At 39.3% G+C, this 17,731-nt stretch overlaps 1 protein-coding gene across 1 annotated transcript in view; it reads right to left on the reverse strand.

The window, feature by feature from the left end:
- The window catches only part of TPH2 (tryptophan hydroxylase 2), a 49,786-nt gene that overhangs the window by 31,826 nt on the left and 229 nt on the right, over window positions 1-17,731 (reverse strand). Inside the window, exons 2-7 of the mRNA XM_058805426.1 lie at window positions 14,899-15,051; window positions 12,543-12,726; window positions 12,334-12,434; window positions 9,381-9,448; window positions 2,956-3,152; window positions 1,082-1,217 (exon numbers count right to left, since the gene is read on the reverse strand). Coding sequence (XP_058661409.1) covers window positions 1,082-1,217; window positions 2,956-3,152; window positions 9,381-9,448; window positions 12,334-12,434; window positions 12,543-12,726; window positions 14,899-15,051 — 839 coding nt within the window. The remainder of the gene's footprint in view (window positions 1-1,081; window positions 1,218-2,955; window positions 3,153-9,380; window positions 9,449-12,333; window positions 12,435-12,542; window positions 12,727-14,898; window positions 15,052-17,731) is intronic.

The following is a 17,731-nucleotide window of genomic DNA, read 5'->3' on the forward strand; positions in this document are numbered from 1 at the left end:
TCCTGCCAGAATAAAGCTACCACGTTTTTAGATACAGCTTAGTATGCAGCGCCATTAAACCTTTTATGTCCAAAAATATTACTCCATGGTTTTGGCAGTCAATTCATGAAATCAAACTTAGGCACAAGTCCAAATGTTTACAGTACTGGAGCTGAATATATATGTATTAATCCTTTGTGTAAATTTGGAAAAAATCAAACAAGTAGTCCAAGCGGAATAAACCACAGCTACAATCTCATGCTAACTGCCTGATGAATGATTCACTGCAAAAAATGTCACTCCTATGGTTACAGGATCAGAAGATACCTTTGGTAAAACTACCTCCACATTATCTAAATGACAGGTACTGTTCTGCTATTACTGCACAGGACAACATATATAACACAAGACAAGAGCTACAATCTCTTTGATCTTCTTTTTCCCCACTTTTAATCAAAAGACCATATACCAAAATATTTCATACTAACTTGCAATGTTGTGTTTTGGAAAAGCTGCAATGCTGTTCCATAAAAGTTATAATTAAAGTGTTTCTTATTTCTGACATAATTTCCCTGTAACATATCTAATATTCTCTCTTGGTAAGAGAATAGTGCTCCATGTCTTGCTTGTGTTGTGTTATAGGAGAGAAATGAAGTTCAGCTGTGCAACCTGCTCCAAATAAATAAAAATGGGAAGACAGAAGATCAAATTAAAATTCTGAAAGCAGATTTTTTTCAAAATATTCAGGGTTTTGGGTTTTTTCACTACTTCTTTCTAGCTGTCCCAGCAGAAAATAAAATTGTAGACACTTTTTTAAAATTTTTAGGTGAAAACTCCATTTTCCACTGAAATTTAATTGAAATAGTATTTCTGACCCACTGTATAAATAATCCAGTTATTTAAGACCCTTGTAAAAAGTCAACAAAAAAGTCTTTGAATTAAATTCTGGTTCGCCGATGTGCAGGATTTTGTCATCAACAGTGTAAGAAGAATTTCACATTTTGTAAAAAGGTTCCTCTTTTCAATCTTGCCAGATTGAGTTGGTTCCTTTCAGAAAGTGGTGAGTATGTTTTTTCAGTGCTAGAGCAAAGGCAGCACTTACGGTTCCGGTGTGTAGAGGGGATCAGAGCCGTGCCGGATGTACTGCGTGCAGTGAAACACACGGTAGGCTAAGCCAGCTAAAAAGTCACGGGGAGACAGGTATCCAGCAACTGGTCTCACTGTGAAGCCAGACCTCTCTGAAGGGAGAGAGATAATAAAAGGCCACATTACATTGATCTTTGTATCACTTTCTGGTGACAGATCTGTTGTTAATTATTCTACCAGAAGCGTGACACAAAGAATCTTGATGATCACCAGACATAATTTTCAATTATTACATGCAAGAAGTATTTTGCATTGCTAGCATATGTATAATGAAAACAGCTTGAGGTATTTCAAAGTTGGTCTGAATATCTTTGTCTAGAAAAAAATGCTGAGGTACCATAAGTGATGTCCTTAAAATTTTAAGAACAAAAATTTTTGTCTGGTACCAAATGGGAGAGAAGTTTCCATATTGGAAAATATGCAAAATATGTTTAAAAACTAACAGAATAGAATAGGATTAAAACAAGTATGTTTGTGTCAATAAAATACTGATTTTTATATTTAAGATCCTCATTGAAATATTTAACAGTGTTCTTTTTTCAGATTAGTCCCAGAGTGAAACAGTTTCAGATTCAGTGACTTCAAAATGTATGTTTCTCTCAAAAATTAATTCTTTATTCTTTCAAAGTTTTTACAGGACAATGTTTCAAATTTTTCTGCAACAGGTACTACTACCTGTTTTATGTAGTCTGAAAACATATTTCTGAAACAAGTGTGAGATTTTGAATTTCTAGCTAGGGAGAAAAAATCTGTACAATTTGGTATCATTCCTTAGCGACTGTAACACAATACATGAGAGACCCAGAAGGACACAATCAAATTTAAAGAATGATGAGTCACCTATTAGCAAATGCAGGTTTTCACAGACAAGAATTATGGATGAAGTGCAGGCTGAGGAAAGTAAGCTTCTCGTTATAAATTCTTTACTTCCTTTAGCTTGTCCATATATATATACTTGGATAAAATGCTTGGCTAATTATTCTCTAACTAGCACATAAGTTGGTTTATTTTTTTTTTTCAAACACCTGCCTTTATAATATTTTAGTTCCTGAGTAAAAAGTTTAAGAAACAAATATATGTAGCTGAAGGGACCTTTGAGGAGAAATTAAACTCTTAAATTAACTCTTTGGTGGCTTTTCCTCCAGAGCTAAAAACATCTCCATGTCTACCACATTGCCCATATGGGCAGCATTTCCATTACAAATTTACATTTACATTCCAATTTACAAATTAAAAATAAGAATTTATTTTTGAACTTAAACATATAATACACTGATCCTTAAAAAATGAAAGAGAAGCACCACATCACCTACTGTGTCCAACACATCTTTTTCACATACAAATAAAAGGATTAGCTTCATGAGGTCTCGAGCACTCAGGAAAGCTTCATATTCATCAGGCTACACAACAGTGTGTCAAACCTGCCCTCCTCTTTAAATTCAGTTATCTTGGCATTTGGCTCCCCCTTTTTCCTGCCTGGATATTTGGGAGATGCCCAGTGCAGTTATGAGAAGCCCCCATCTGTCACTAACTCAGGTTTTCTTTCCACCAAACCGAAGGGGTTTTGCCCTGTACAAGATAACATCATGCTTTCACATGTGCAGCTGATTAATTTCTCTCCGTTTCATACTTGCAAATATCTACATAAAACTGTCTTGACTCCAAAAACACTTCCACAGAGAACACCAAAACCAGAATGATACTTCAGTCTAAACTGAAGGCCACTGACGGTGCTCTGAGTCTTTTCACTCAATGTGCTTTGTACTCCATACTAACAAAAAAGTGTTTTCATGAAACCATATCAATTGATAAACCAAATATGAATCTTACCTTTAAGAAAAATAGAAACATCTTCCAATTGAGGCACATTATCTTCTCTGTATCCACAGTACTTGCTCAGCAGAGGAAAGTTTTTTAAATATTCACGACAAGCATGGGTGGGATAGAGTTTACTGAGTTCCCTAAATACCACTCCCCAAGTTTTAACTTCTTCAGCTGTGTACTCCACTCTTGGAATGGGTTGACCACTATTGGAAAAAAAAGTACAAAATACATCCGAATACAAGCAGACTGTAGGCAGATTGTAAATATCAATATTTCCACAAAAAGTATTATTTAAATAAAGGCAAATGACACTATTAAAACTATTTGAACTATTTTTAATTGACATCTTGGCGCTTCTTCCATTGAATTATTTCTTCATGTTACAATATACGCATTCTATCATTTCCTTAAGAATAGTTTCTCTCTAAGCAATCTCATTGCTTCTTAATCTTTTTACGTGTCATAGTAGAAACATGGATTTCTTATATACCATGCTCCTATACCAGACTAATATTTCTCCACTTACTGCCACTGGTACCTTTGCAAGTGGAATGCTGTAGATCCTGATTCAGTCTAACATGTAGATTGAGTAAGACCTTCCACAGACTGCATTTTCTATCCATTCTTTAAAATACATAATATTCACACGGCATCAAATGCTGGGTCAAGATTAGGCAATTACATAGATGCTTAGAAATGTACGGATCCAATTTTAAAAATGCGTATTTATTGCTTAGACAGTTGCTTACATATCCAGATATGTTTAGAACCCTGAATTCATGCAGGATTATATTAGGAGAAAGCTCATCTCAGAGCCAGCAGCTCAGCCTAGAGGAAAACTTTAAATACATCTCTCCTTTTGTTTTGATTCTGCCTTGTTCTTCTGCTTCTTCTTGCTTACACAGATGTACAGACATTGGAAAGCAGGAGCCTTCCAGGATACCTGCAAATCTGACAGCCAAGATTTGCCTTGAGTAGCTACAATTAATTCAAAACTGACTGATAGTGTGAACATTGCTAAGAGATCCTTCCAACTTGCACTGCCTTGTATTTAGCTGTAAGGAATTTCCCATGACATGCCATGGGCCATCACCTCATGTCATTAATTGCCCCTTGAAATGTTTTAGTGCTCCTCTGGAATTAATATTCACAATCTAGAATGTGTAATCTTCGCAGTCTGCCTTCTCCTCAGGCATCTTCTCTGGCACTGTAACAACATACAGATTGGCAGAGGGATTCACAGCATCTGCCTCCGCTCCATCAGTCCTTATCTCTCACTCTCCTGCCACAGGGCTGGCAATGTGGGCACTCCCTGCCCAGTGCTGCAGCTCCCCCAGTACCACAGACAGCTCCCTCAGCACCACAGACAGCTCCCCCAGCACCACAGACAGCTCCCCCAGCACCAGAGACAGCTCTCTCAGCACCACAGACAGCTCTCTCAGCACCACAGACAGCTTTCCCAGCACCACAGACAGCTTTCCCAGTACCACAGACAGCTCCCCCAGCACCACAGACAGCTCTCTCAGTACCACAGACAGCTCCCCCAGTACCACAGACAGCTCCCTCATCACCACAGACAGCAGCTGAACAGGCACATCAGGCACGGGCAGCTCCATTGCAGCAGGAGAACCACAGTGCTGGCCTCTTGCTGGCAGCTGCTGCGCAATTCATAATCCTGTCTCCACTGTACGAGGTAACAAGGAATAAGCCCTCATGTCACATTTGATGGCTGCTATGCAGTCCCTACCTGCACAAGAGAGGATCATCTGCCCTACATTCATTGTAGTTGTCCCCTCATCTTTATTGAAAACTTACCATTTAATCCCCTTGCCTTTCATGATATCAAAGGATTTTGATCCATGGCAGTTATCTGTCAGTCAAAGGCAACTTTGTATGAGGTGCTCGTACTTGGTAGGGACTGCTGAATATCCAATACATGCACTAGTTCCCTGTCAGCCACTTTTGCAGACATGACAAGAATTGCAACACTTTTAGTGAAGTATTTCTCATCCACAGGAGCTGCACTGGGTCTGTGCCCATCCTGCAGTGGGAGAGAGTCCTTCAGGTCTAGTGTCTGTCTTCCCCCTTAACAGTTCATCAGCCTTAAGCTGCCTGCCAGTGCATGGAAAACATAGCACAGCTATTCTGAATTGTACTGTACACAACAGATACCAGCAGGTTGCTACTCCATCCATTTGCTTCTACCAGAATACCCAGCCTCATCCCTTCTCCTTAGGCCTGATCTCTACTGTGGATACTACCAGTATGGGTCAGCACTGGCACATCAAGCAGGAAGATATGTTTTACCAGTTGAAAAGCTCATGTTTCTATCTAGCCTGTCACTAGAAAGGCATAAACACAATCAAGGATCTGAAGCTTACTCACTGCTCACTAAAAGGTTTATAACTTAGTTATTGTTCCAATTAATTCACTAGTACTGAAGTAAGGCTCACTGAACATTAATTCCTTAATAGGTTTCATGCCTGGGAGAGCTGATCTTATTTCCAGCTGATCATGATACTGCTTTCTTTATAGAGAGAATCAAGACAGCCAGACTTGTGGGAGGATCTATGCATTTTTCCCTCACCTCTCCAAACTTGATGTTTCTTACCTTCTTATTTCAACATGCAAGACCCACCTCGCACTCATACATTTCAATAAATCATGGAAATGGCCAATCTGCATAGCCAGTTTCCTTGTAGTTAAGATGACTCTACAAGCTAACCTAACCTGAATTTTTATTTCTCCTTATTAAAATAGGGTCTTTCCATTTTGCCACGGTCATGAGCTATCAACTCATATTATTAATTCCCTCTTAAACATCGTATGTTTCCTACAGATTTAATTTTCGCAACACTTTTTCAAACCCTAATCAGTCTCAAAGGACTAATTAGCAAGATTAACGCATTTTCACTCTCTTTAGGATAGAAGCTAAGTGAAGGAGGGAGGAATATGTTTTTTTATGGCTTTTTTGGTCCATTTATTTCACACAGCTGATCTTCACTGCTGTGCTCTATTAACATGTCTTTTGCCTTAACAGCCAGCTCCAGCAAACACCTGCTCCTTCAAGTTCACTTGGTAATGCTTTTCTCTCTCTCTCTTCATTACAGACACCCCTTCATGTTCAAGCAAAGCAAAGTATCTACCACTATAGAACAGTAGAAATTCATAAAGGAAATGCTGATCTGGGATTTTCAACTCAACTTTTTATGGAGCCAATTCCTTGCAGCCAGATCTCTGGGGTTTTTTAAAGAAACAAAAGTGGGTTGTTGGTTTTTTTACAATGGAAAATGAAAAGCAGAAACATATCGAGCCTCAGTAAGTGATTAGGAAAGCCACTTGCCTGGAAGACACTGAGAGATGTTTATCCACAAGGAGGCCAGCCCTTGTAAAAGAGCTGTTCTTTTTGTGGAAATAAGTAAATAGTCATTAGACACCAGAAGAGAGTGTCACAAGACTTTGATGTAGTGTCAAGACACCTATAGTAACTCTCAGCTCTCCAGTGTGGGTAGCAGAAACAGCCCAGCTGTAGCAGCACAGCTTTCCCTGAGCTGATTTGCCTTTCCTCAGCATGGTTTGGGCTGTGCTGCAACAAGATACTGAGGCTGTGTCCCTGGGCTGTCTCTCCATGGATACCCAGAGACAGACTGACTGTACAGACCAGTAGACACAGCACATCCCTGGGGGTGAGGATAACCAGTGCAGGAGACCTGAAGTATGAATGAGATTTTGACACATGTTAGATAACTGCCCTAAGCACTGGTCTCCCAGTTTTTCTGGTGCCTGTCTAAGAGTATTTGAAGCCTCTTCTTCTCTTTCTTCTTATAATAATAGGACAAGTTTCCAATCTTTTAAAGGTTTGAAAAGATGAGTGGAATGAAGGAGTATATTTGACAAGTTTTGCTGAAGTATAAGATCTGGTCCTCAAATAACCTCTGGTTTGGACTGTGTCATTTTTGTAACATGCCTGCAAAAATTTTTTTAAGCCTTCAAAATCTAAAGAAGGAAAAGGTTTTCCTTTCCTTGATTTGTTTAATTTTCTGGAAATATGCAGGATTACTTTCTGTTGTTTTGCAAAAAGGTGTTTCTCTTCTGGTTTCAGGAAAAAAAGGCCACACTTTGAAGCAAAAGACCAACTACTGCTTAGTAAGCCAGCTGCATCACCTTTCCAGCACTTAGGCAGCTGAGAGGGAGAAGGAAGGAAGATCTTACCAGCAAGTTAGCAGCTGTGAAATGCACAGCAGTACTGCCACCATCATGGATAAATGGAGAGCTATCCCACTTACTGAAAGAGCCTAAGAGCACACACAGCCTGCCCTCACCCACAGGTATCCACTTGACATTTCACACTGCAGTAAATGACAAGAAGCACTGACTTCACTGCAAGCATTAGACTAAAAGAAAGATAATAAATCAATCAGCTTTAAACAAACATTCTAACAAAAAAGCTATCTCAATTTATTTGAAAGCTGGCTAGACTCAGGGCTTACCTGGGCAGCCTAGAGAGCTTCTCTACTAATAAACACCTGCCCCAGCAGGCAGCAGCTCAGTGTGCTGGATGCATGCTGTGAGCACCCAGCTAAACAAATACCACTGTGGGCAGAAAGGGGAAAGAACACTGGCACCTACACGTGTGTAAGACTGGTCATAGCTTAATGACTGCCTTGGGACAACAGTAGAGGAAAAATATAATCAGAATTATATGGTCAAAAGCAGACTTAATCCTTCTGTCCTCCCAGCCTCCTGCAGGCTGTATAATAGCCCTATACTGAAAAACCTTCAGAAATTCAGTTTTGACTTGATTCCTGACAGGATGTGCCTCCTATAAGTGGGGAAAAAAATTGCACGTTTCATATTCTTAAACCACGTAGGTAGAAATCTCAAAGGAGAAAAAATGAAAAACCTAAAGAAGTGTAGAAAAGAAAATGGAAAAGAGCATGAAATTAATATGTTCTTTCCCTTGAGAATGAGGGTTTAAACCTGTTGCAAATAAAACCTAAAGTAGGATTAGAACTAGTTGAGTGCTTCTGTGACAAGAAAATTGCAACACAGTAGGTGTTTGTAGGTAGAACAGCAAGTTTCCTAACTTCCAGAGACTGTAGCAGATTGAAAATACTGACTTGAAATGGGGGGAAAAAAACAGAATGAGAAAACACTTGCAGTGTACTTGTGCAGACAAGCCACCAGCTTCTCTTAACTACACAGAAATGCACTGACTAAATTCAAAGAAATTTAGAGCTATATTGGCAAAACCGATAAATGGCATTTTGCAGCATCCAGTAGAATCATAGAATGACAAAATTCTAAGGTTGGAAAAGACCTCTAAGATTGCCAAGTGTAACTGTTAACCCAATGCTACTATGTTCACCACTAAACCTTGTCCCAAAATGCCACATCCAAACACCTTTTGAACACTTCCAGGGGTAGTAATCCCACTACTTCCCTGGGCAGCCTACTCCAATGCCTAACCACCCTTTCAATAAAAAAGTTTCCTAATAACCAGTCTAAACCCCTGTGCAGCTTGATGCCATTTCTTCTCATCCTGTCACTTATTATCTGAGAGAAGAGGCCAGCCCCCACCTCACACAACCTTCTTACAGGCACTTGTAGAGTAATAAGGTCTTCCTTGAGCTCCCTCAGCCACTCCTCATCAGACCTGAGTTCCAGCCCCTTCACCATCTCTATTGCCATTCTCTGGATACACTCCAGCACCTCAGTGTCCTTTTTACAGTGAGGGGCCAAAAACTGGACACAGCACTGAAGGTGTGGCTGCACCAGTGCTGAGTACACGGGGAGAATCCCTGCCCTGGTCCTGCTGAACACAGCATTTCTGATAAAGGCCAGGATGTCATTGGCCTTCTTGGCCCCCTGGATACACTGCTGGCTCATGGTCAGATGCTGCTGACCAGCACCTCCAGATCCTTTTCCACTGAGCAGCTTTCAGTCAATTTTCTCCCAGCCTGCAGCACTGCAGGTTGTTGAGACCAAAGTGCAGGACCTGGCACCTGGTCTGTTGAACCTCATGCAATTGGCCTCAGCCCAATATAGCACATGCATCAAAATAAAATAATTATTTTGGGGTTTAGTGAGCTCTTCCAACTATGTAGGGATGCTAGATATGTGTGATTTAGCAGTGCATCAGCTTGTCAGTAAGGCATGCAAATATCCGTAAAATATTTTCCAAAGTTTAAGCTGCTGGGAATAAAATGCTAAAAGAGAGAGTGCTTCCTTTTCAAATGCTTCATTTGCCTGTAGCTGTAACAAAAATAAAAGGGGATTCCAAGCATCAGGTTCATAATTTATAGCCTACACTAAACTAGTCAAAGTTTAAAGGATGAGTTTGTCTACTGTTAAACTTCATCCTACAGAATTAAGTAGAGCATGAATTCTAACTAGTCAGCAGCATAGGGAAGAATTATGCCAGTACTTACTATTTATAGCTCATGGCAACATCCACAAAGTACTTTCTTCTCTGTCGATAGACATTGTCTTTAAATCCCTTAAGCAAGGAAGAAGAGAGTAATTTACAATAAGAACATAAAATTAGCTGTAAGAATTATAAAATAAATCATTGAAATGTTTCTTTAGTACTTAATTGCATTGTATTTTGATTTACACTGTCTACTGGACTGCAAGAGAAAATAAGGATTTTTCTTTTTTTTCTTTTTTTCTTTTTTTTCTTTTTTTTTCTTCAACAGAGTTCCACAGGAGTTCTTTCAAGAGAGTTTTGTGCATAAGTACAGTCATTCATTCATTCAAGATGTTGAAAAGCAAAACTTTTTTCCTGTCATTTTATTTCACTCATGTTTTCTATGACCTGAACTGAGATCTACACACAGGTGGATAGCACAATAATCTACATGCACTCTATAATCTTTCTTCACTAGAATCGAGCATCTAAAGATCATATGCAACTCATTTTGAAGATTCTTTTTTCAGCAGTTGCCATCTTAACCAACACATTGGGAACTGAACCATCAGCCCCCAGCACCAGTTTGAGTTACAAAGGGAGGGGCTCTACCTCATGGACTACAGTAGGTTCACACCTTTTCCATATTAAGAGCAAAAAGAGTTGTATAACACATACATGCTGACCAGTTACAGCTCTTTGAGCTACTCAAAATTGGAACAAGATCTCTTCTATATCCATAAAATATAAAGATACTTCAGGTTTCAACTACAAGAAGAGTAAACTATTTTCAAAGTAGAACTGCCAACCCCTTGAAGACAAAAAAGAATTAGAGTTATCTATGTTACCCAGTTAGTAGCCCAGAAAGTGCATTTAAGATTCCCCCTGAAAATTAAAATGCTGAAAATTAAAATGTCTTTCTTCCTTAGTGCTCACATAGACATGCAAAACACCGAAACAAATTAAAAGATAACATTGCTTGATTTGAAATACTTGTATGAGCTTCCATAAAACTCAGGAGACATTTTACTGTCCCATAACCAAAGCTGTGCTGCTGGGACAGAGTATGGGAGGATTTCACAGGACTACAGAAAGCCTTCAAACCTCCACTCCTGCACAGAAAAGCTTATTTGACTTGCAAAAAGTTGCTGTAATCTGGGGGAGCCTCTTTGTCTCCTTAATACCTATTGAGGCAAATGTTGTTACTCAGCTGAAGACCATTCAAGAGACCTGGGAAGTGATGGAAGACAGCACAGGGGACTTAAAAACCTGTCAAGTGTAATGAAACTGAGATTGAAATCATTAACAATTATGGAGTGGGTTAAGGCTAAGCTGTTGAATTGGTGCTATCCTTACAGGTTCTGTAACAGGATAATTCTCTTTGGTCCGCTGGCACATACATGCTGCTGCTAAGGAACAGGGCAGGAAACTGGAGTGGCCTTTCAAAGGCCAGTCACAGATTTAAGGGTCTTACCCCATTTCCAACACCTAGCATGCTGCATAGGGTAACGAATGGTGTGTAAATTGTGTTTGTAAGAGTCCTCCCAAGTGTAAAATATATATTCATATAATGCAAATGTCTTTTTTTGTTTTCTGTAAAACGGTAGGCAAATTTTCAGCAGAGCGCTCAAGTATTTAATAAAGGTACCAGCTCAGAACATAAAACAGCATGTAATGGCCTGTCAGAGCCATAAACTCAAAGCTGGAATGAGCTGTCTCTACAACCTCTGTTTGAACCGAATTATGGTAAATGGTTGAAGATAATCAACAGTCTTTTCCTTTTGGAGAAAATGTGAATTAAATCCCAGTTTGTCATCAAAAGGTACACGGCAGAAACCAGGATTCAGGAATGTGCTCCCTGACTATGGGCCCTCAGTATGGGAAGGGCTACCATGTGATAGAGGAGGCTGAGAACCAGCAAGGTGATGATGATGATGATGATGATGATGATGATGATGATTGTGGCTGGTGTGTGGACAGGTGACATCATGGCAGTGGGGCTGCCATGGATCTTTGTGATGGTTTCCATTTGGCTTGTGTGCACAGGGGTGAGGATCTGTGCCTGAGCTCCCACCACAGCACAAAATGTGTGCAACAAAAAACAAAGGAAACTAACATCTACAGCTAGAGTTTAATCTGGTTCTATTACAAGACAGTCTTATGGTCAGATATCTTAGTTCGCTGCCTACTTCCTTTCAGCTGGAAATTTCTGACAGTACCAGTTTAATCCAGCCTATTTTAGGAATTAATATAACTGTCTACCACCAGTATCTTTCAGTCAAGTCATTCTGAGGTAGAAACTTGGATTTTTAGAAAGGGAAAGTATTTTAACACAAATGCTTGCAATCATCTGCCATCTAAAGACTCTGAGGTTAAACATTTATAGCCATTAGTGAAAAGAAATAAAACAATGACAAACCCCTTTTTTCTGTCTTTTTCATTGAGCATTTGACACTACTACAGATACCATTTGTGCATGCAGGCTTGTCTCCTGCCACCAAAGTCAGGAGATTTTGAGAAACAATGAGAGACACCTTCCCATTTGCTGCATTCACCAAAAACAGGAACATGTTTCTCTGTTTAATCTTGTAATTACCACCTGAGTGCCAAATAATTCCTTCATAATTCTTTCTTCTCGATTGACAATAGCAATTCTTACCCAAGAGCTACTTCTGGCAGAACTGAAGGTCATATAGATCTAAATTCTAAAGTTTGAAATCTTTCTATCAACAAATTACATCTTTTGTTTTTTTAATGCAAGCTGTACAAGGATATATTTGCTAAACAATGAATAAGTTTAGTGGAGGACCTGAATTTTGTGCATCTTTCTACAGAAAAGGAAAATAAATTCACTGAAACTACCAAAGAGAAACCAGTCCTCATCTTCTGAAAACAATCAGCAGTCAATAGGCTTTTTACTGGACTGGCAAATAACCCAACAAATCATCTGCAGGACAATTTTGTATTACACTTACAGGGTGATCAGCATCCAGCTCAGATCCATACATCAGAACTCTCTGAGAGCATTTGTCTAACTCAGAGATCTTCCTGGGGAACCAAGGGACACAATCGAGATCTGCAGGAGACAGAATGCAAATTGAATGCACTGGAGTGTAAGATCATGGAGATACCTGTGCAAAACATCTGTCAGCATCTAAACCAAGTGGTACACAAACAGCCTTGCCTTCTTCATCAGTCCAGATGTTTTCTGGTGGATTGAGAGATACTATATTAGTTTGAAACTTGAGCAACTGGATCAGTTCATTAAATTCTTTCTTACTGCAGTCACAGTCCACAAAAATTTCCACCTCTGAATTCCTTCTCTTTGATTTTCGTGATTCAATATGAACCATACTCACATGTTTTTCCTGTGGAAAGATGAAACAGCAAATGAAATACAGACATACATAGAAGAGCAATACTGGCACATTCCTCAGGAAAGTTTTTCCAGTTATTAAAAGGCCTTATTATTGAAAGTACTCCCTTTTTCTATTTACAGGATTAGTTAGTGACACATACTAAATATTGATGACAAAAAAAAAAAAACTTACATGGAAAGTAAAAATAAAATTATTATTTTTAATGAAGAAAACCAAGTAACGATTTCATTTTGTCTACAAAAACAATCTCTTATAGAGGACAGTATAACACTTTTTTTAATTTAATGCAAATTTATATTTATCTTTGCTATAAATATTAAATTCTAATGCAATTTTAATTAGAAATTTGCATAATAATAATGTTAAATACAATTGAATGTGCTTCTTTAAACAGATGTTATTAAACATACTACTTGATGTACCTAACTACATGAGGAAGAAAATATATTTATGAGAATAGACACATATCAATCCTCACCTATCTACTATGCAATTATCAATAACAGCAATTGTTAACAGCAATATAATTAAAATCTAACTCAATTTATTCTCTATTTCAATGTCCCTATCAAACACAAATCATGCAACAAACATCACAGTGTAAATACTTCTAGCATGAAAATTTTCCTATGGGGTCTCTTTCCCACCGCAACTACTGGTCTGCCAAGGGTATCAGACAGAGACAGATAACCATGATGTGCCATGGCTGACCTGATCTAGAGCGACAGCCTTGCTTCAAAACAGGAGGTTGGATTAGATGGCTGTTCTTAACATTAGTGACCTCCTATGGACTCTGATTTTTCCTTTTCCTTGCTAGACAGAAACTATCCGTTACTTTTCACAATTATTCTTGCACTTACTCAGTGAAGCCAATAAAACATTTGTTGACTTCCAAATGGGAAGAAATTCATGTCTGTATTTCCAATTGCCTGCTGTATTTTACATAAATGTCCATTGCAGGTGGAGGTGTCCTCTGGCAGAGCCAACAAGCAGTGTCTGTTTTTACACTTCTGGATATACAGACATAGCTCTTTCACTAGCATGCTCCATAAATGTGTATGCAGCGTAGCAACATAACAAATTCAATTTTGTTTTCCCTAAGTTAAGTTGAGAACAAAACCCTGCACTCCCTCCTGCAATACTGAAATCATTCAGTGACTACATGGATGGGGGTGGAGATCCCTGCCACATCTTCCAGAGTGCATTCTATGCTTATTCCCAGGAAGGGGTTTAAGCAGATGTTTAAATCCAGAATTTCAGCTATGAACCCATACCAGCATTTTAGCCAGAGCTGCACCTGGACACTTAACCCTTAGAGAACAGCTGCATGAAAACACAGCTCCTATTGCAACTTCTGTTGACTCACTTAGGTTTCCCCTCTTTTTGTCAAACACCCTGCTTCCTGGCAGGCTCCCTCCTGTGGGTCAAACTCTCGTCTTTTTCTTGGCTGGAGAATCTACATGTGTAACCTACAGCAGCCTTGGGAACCTGCTCCCAGAGGCAGCTGCTGTGAGTGAGGGTGGTAGCACCCAGTGGTCCCACACTTACATGCCTCTGATGGTTTGGCCTGAGAGGCAGGCTCCAAGCCACCTCCTAACGTTCTCATCACTGCACAGACTGAACAACTTACAACTTTTATCATGCTCAGACACATCTCCAAGCATTCTGACCAGGAGTCTGACTGACAAGCACTGATTGCATGGAGATGTATGTGGGAACCAATACCTCACACTTTGCATCCCAGTTAAACACATAAAACCCTGACCCTGCAAACACTTAAAGGTCTCTCTAATTTCAAGACCAACCAAGGCTGCCACCAGCATCACCTGATTGTATTAGATTCCAAAGTGCTCTCTGAGAGTTTCTCCTTTCATTGTGGCCTGCACAGACAACTTCAAATCTAATTTACAGTGTTGAGAACCACGTCAGAAACATAAAGTGAACCATGTGAAAATCAGCATCACTGTCAAATCTTTCACAAGCCCAAAATGCTTTGTTCAATGATCCATAAAATTTTAAGTTACTTTTATTTAGTTCTGCAGAGCAAGTGTAGCTGCGCTCTATTCCTCCTGCCACGGTCCATTAGATTGATATCAACAAAGAGCCTGACCTCAGTAGCTGTCCTCAGTCCAGCCAGCATAAATGATCTGTGAGCATTACCTGGAAGAGTCTGAGAGCTTTCACCAATCCACCAACTTCATTCTTCAAGGAAAACACCACAGCTGTCTTTCCACCTTCAGATGCAGATTCACCTTTCCCATTTCCCTTATTCCCTTTCTTCTCCTCATTTTTCCCAGAACTCGATCTGTTTAGCTACAAACAGATAAAAAACAAGGTCATCTCAGATGAAAATAGGCAAGAGAAATTTCCCACAAGAGAAATTTTTGTTTAAAAATAGCTGAACAGAACTCATCCTGGCTTCATTTGAAAGAAAAGGTTGTGTGTTTACTTGAAATCAGAATCAGGTTAAAGGCAGCTGCTAGAGAAGATTGTATAAGAGGCCATACAAAAAAATTTTAAAAGCCTAAGAAAAAGCATAAATGGGATACATATATGATGGCATTATTTGGGCAATGCTATCATTAGAAGTACATGTGAAGCAAATGAGGACAGTCTGAATTACTGGCAAAGCCTGCAGATCAGTTATTGAAACCTGAATATTGCTGCAAAATCACAGGGATGCTATCCTTCCTAACCTGTACCAGTCAATTTATGAAGATGTGCCCTGGTCTGTACTTTTGTATTGACCATTGTTATATTTAAAGCCAAAATTTCACATTCTCCATCATAGTACAATTAACGTTATCATGTAATGCAATTCATCCTAGAAAACAAAACCTCTGCTGATTATACAAATGATAACAGAAATGCTTAGACTGCAACAGACTACCAAGTTGGAAGGGACCTCAAGGATCAGCTGGTCCAACTTTTCTTGGCAAAAGCATGGTCTGGTCAAGATGACCCTTGTCATGCCACATCTTATAACTGTCCAGTGCTGAGGAATCCACTCCTTCTTTCAGGAGATTATTCCAATGCCTGATTGCTCTCATTGTGAAAAAGATGAGTTAGCTGAGGAGCTCAAAAAACACAGAAAATTGCAAAATCCTTGGCCACTCTTACATTCTTAGAATTTGTGAGTCCAAGACTGTTTTAAGCGAAATTTTAGTCATCATTTTCCAAAAAATGTTATTTTATCAGCTTAAATCTTGTTGAAATTCCAACAGTACAGCCTTTATAGACAATTTTTATAACATTGACCATGATTTTCAAAAAGCACCCTGCATTTTCCAATACTTAGGCTGTTACTCCTGAAGAAATTAAGTCTCCAGTGAGATGCTAACTGCTTTGTTATAATCCATAAAAAATATGCAGATATACATTAAAAACATATACTATTTCAATGTTTCAAATGGATTAAATTGTACTTCAGTAAATTCTAAAGCAGCTTACAGAAAATAACCAGAAATTTCAGCTTTTTAAACAGATCTTTAACACTCTTTACATGGCACAGGTGAAATCAGCCACATTTACAACAGGTACAGGACATGCTAAGTCCCTGTGGTCTTTTCTCACCATTTAATAGAACGCAAGGAAACAATCTGGAAAGCCAATTTTTCTGCAGAATGATATATGAATGGCTTCACACATGTTTATTTTCTGGCAATTGAACTTATATGAGTCTGCTCCTACCTGATATCGTAGGAAGCGTGCCCAGGGATAGTTATGGGGAAGGTCACTTTTGTTTTAACTTCAGTAATATCTAGGATTTGGATAAGTCCTTTTCACATACATCAAGCACACAACCTCCAGATGAAGTGACAAAGGTGCTGCTTTTACAGCATCTGTGGTTTTTCCAGAATCTCAATACTGTCAGTTCCTCTGGAAAACAAAGGCACTCAGCACTTTCCAAGCCCATCACAGGTTCCCTGATACTCTCAAGAGAGCATTACCCAAAGTGATGACTGAAAGACCCTCTCAAGAATTTGAAAACTAAAATGAACACCTATTTGCTATGAGCCCAGTAGAAGAGGATGAACTTGAATTTTATTAGCCACGTTCATTAGTACACTTTTAGTACACTTCATAATTAAACAATGCCTAACAGACAACTTTCCTAATTAAAATTAATTATCTGGAGCAAGTGGAAGTCCTCAGGAAAAGAAGTCATTTACAGTAGAACTCAGTGAAGAAAGTAACTCAAACATAAATACAGTAAAACAAATTTATTTCCTTTACTTCAATGTTTTTAATAGAAACTGAGCATGTAGAAATAGGGATATTTCACATTTTACTATGGAGAGTCGGCCAATTTTAAACTGGTACAAACCCCTGTACTCTGCTGGTTTTACCCAAGTGATAAAAATCTTCATCTGTTGCAAAATTTTATTGGAGTCACAGTCTTTATAATCCTAAATATTTCATGTATTCAGAGCAGGTTGCTTTATTTAATCACATATCCGTTTACCTGTTAGCACACAAAAGTTTGTCCCATGCTTGAAACCACCCAAGCACCTGTTGCACCCATGTCATCACCTTGCAGGGAACCATTTCTATCTCCTACACGGCGATTCCACCTCACGCAGTGCCCTGGCACGATGTCCCCACGTGTCCCTGCAGCCCTGCCCGCCGGCAGAAGCGGGAGCACAGCAGCAAATCCACCGGCACCAGCGCAGAGTGGGTGCACGGCATTGGTGTCTTGCCAAAAACGCTTCACAGACCGTGCTGTGAGCCCTACGAGAGCCCTGAAAAGGCAGTCCCTGCTGATGTGTACAAGGGCTTTCAAAAATCCAAGCATTTAAAACCATCTGACCTGGACCCGATGCTTTTTTCTATTATTCCAGTAGCAATACGGTTCATTTCTGCAGTAAGGTTTCTATCGGTCATGAAACTTTTTCTGTTACTTATGACACTTTTAAGGCAACGTTTAGAACGGGGCCCGATTCGACAGCAGAGTTAGTTTCACGGGCCCCTGCTGCTGCCCAGGGACCGCTGA

This window comes from Ammospiza caudacuta, chromosome 5 (assembly GCF_027887145.1).
Source record: "Ammospiza caudacuta isolate bAmmCau1 chromosome 5, bAmmCau1.pri, whole genome shotgun sequence".
Lineage (NCBI taxonomy): Eukaryota > Metazoa > Chordata > Aves > Passeriformes > Passerellidae > Ammospiza > Ammospiza caudacuta.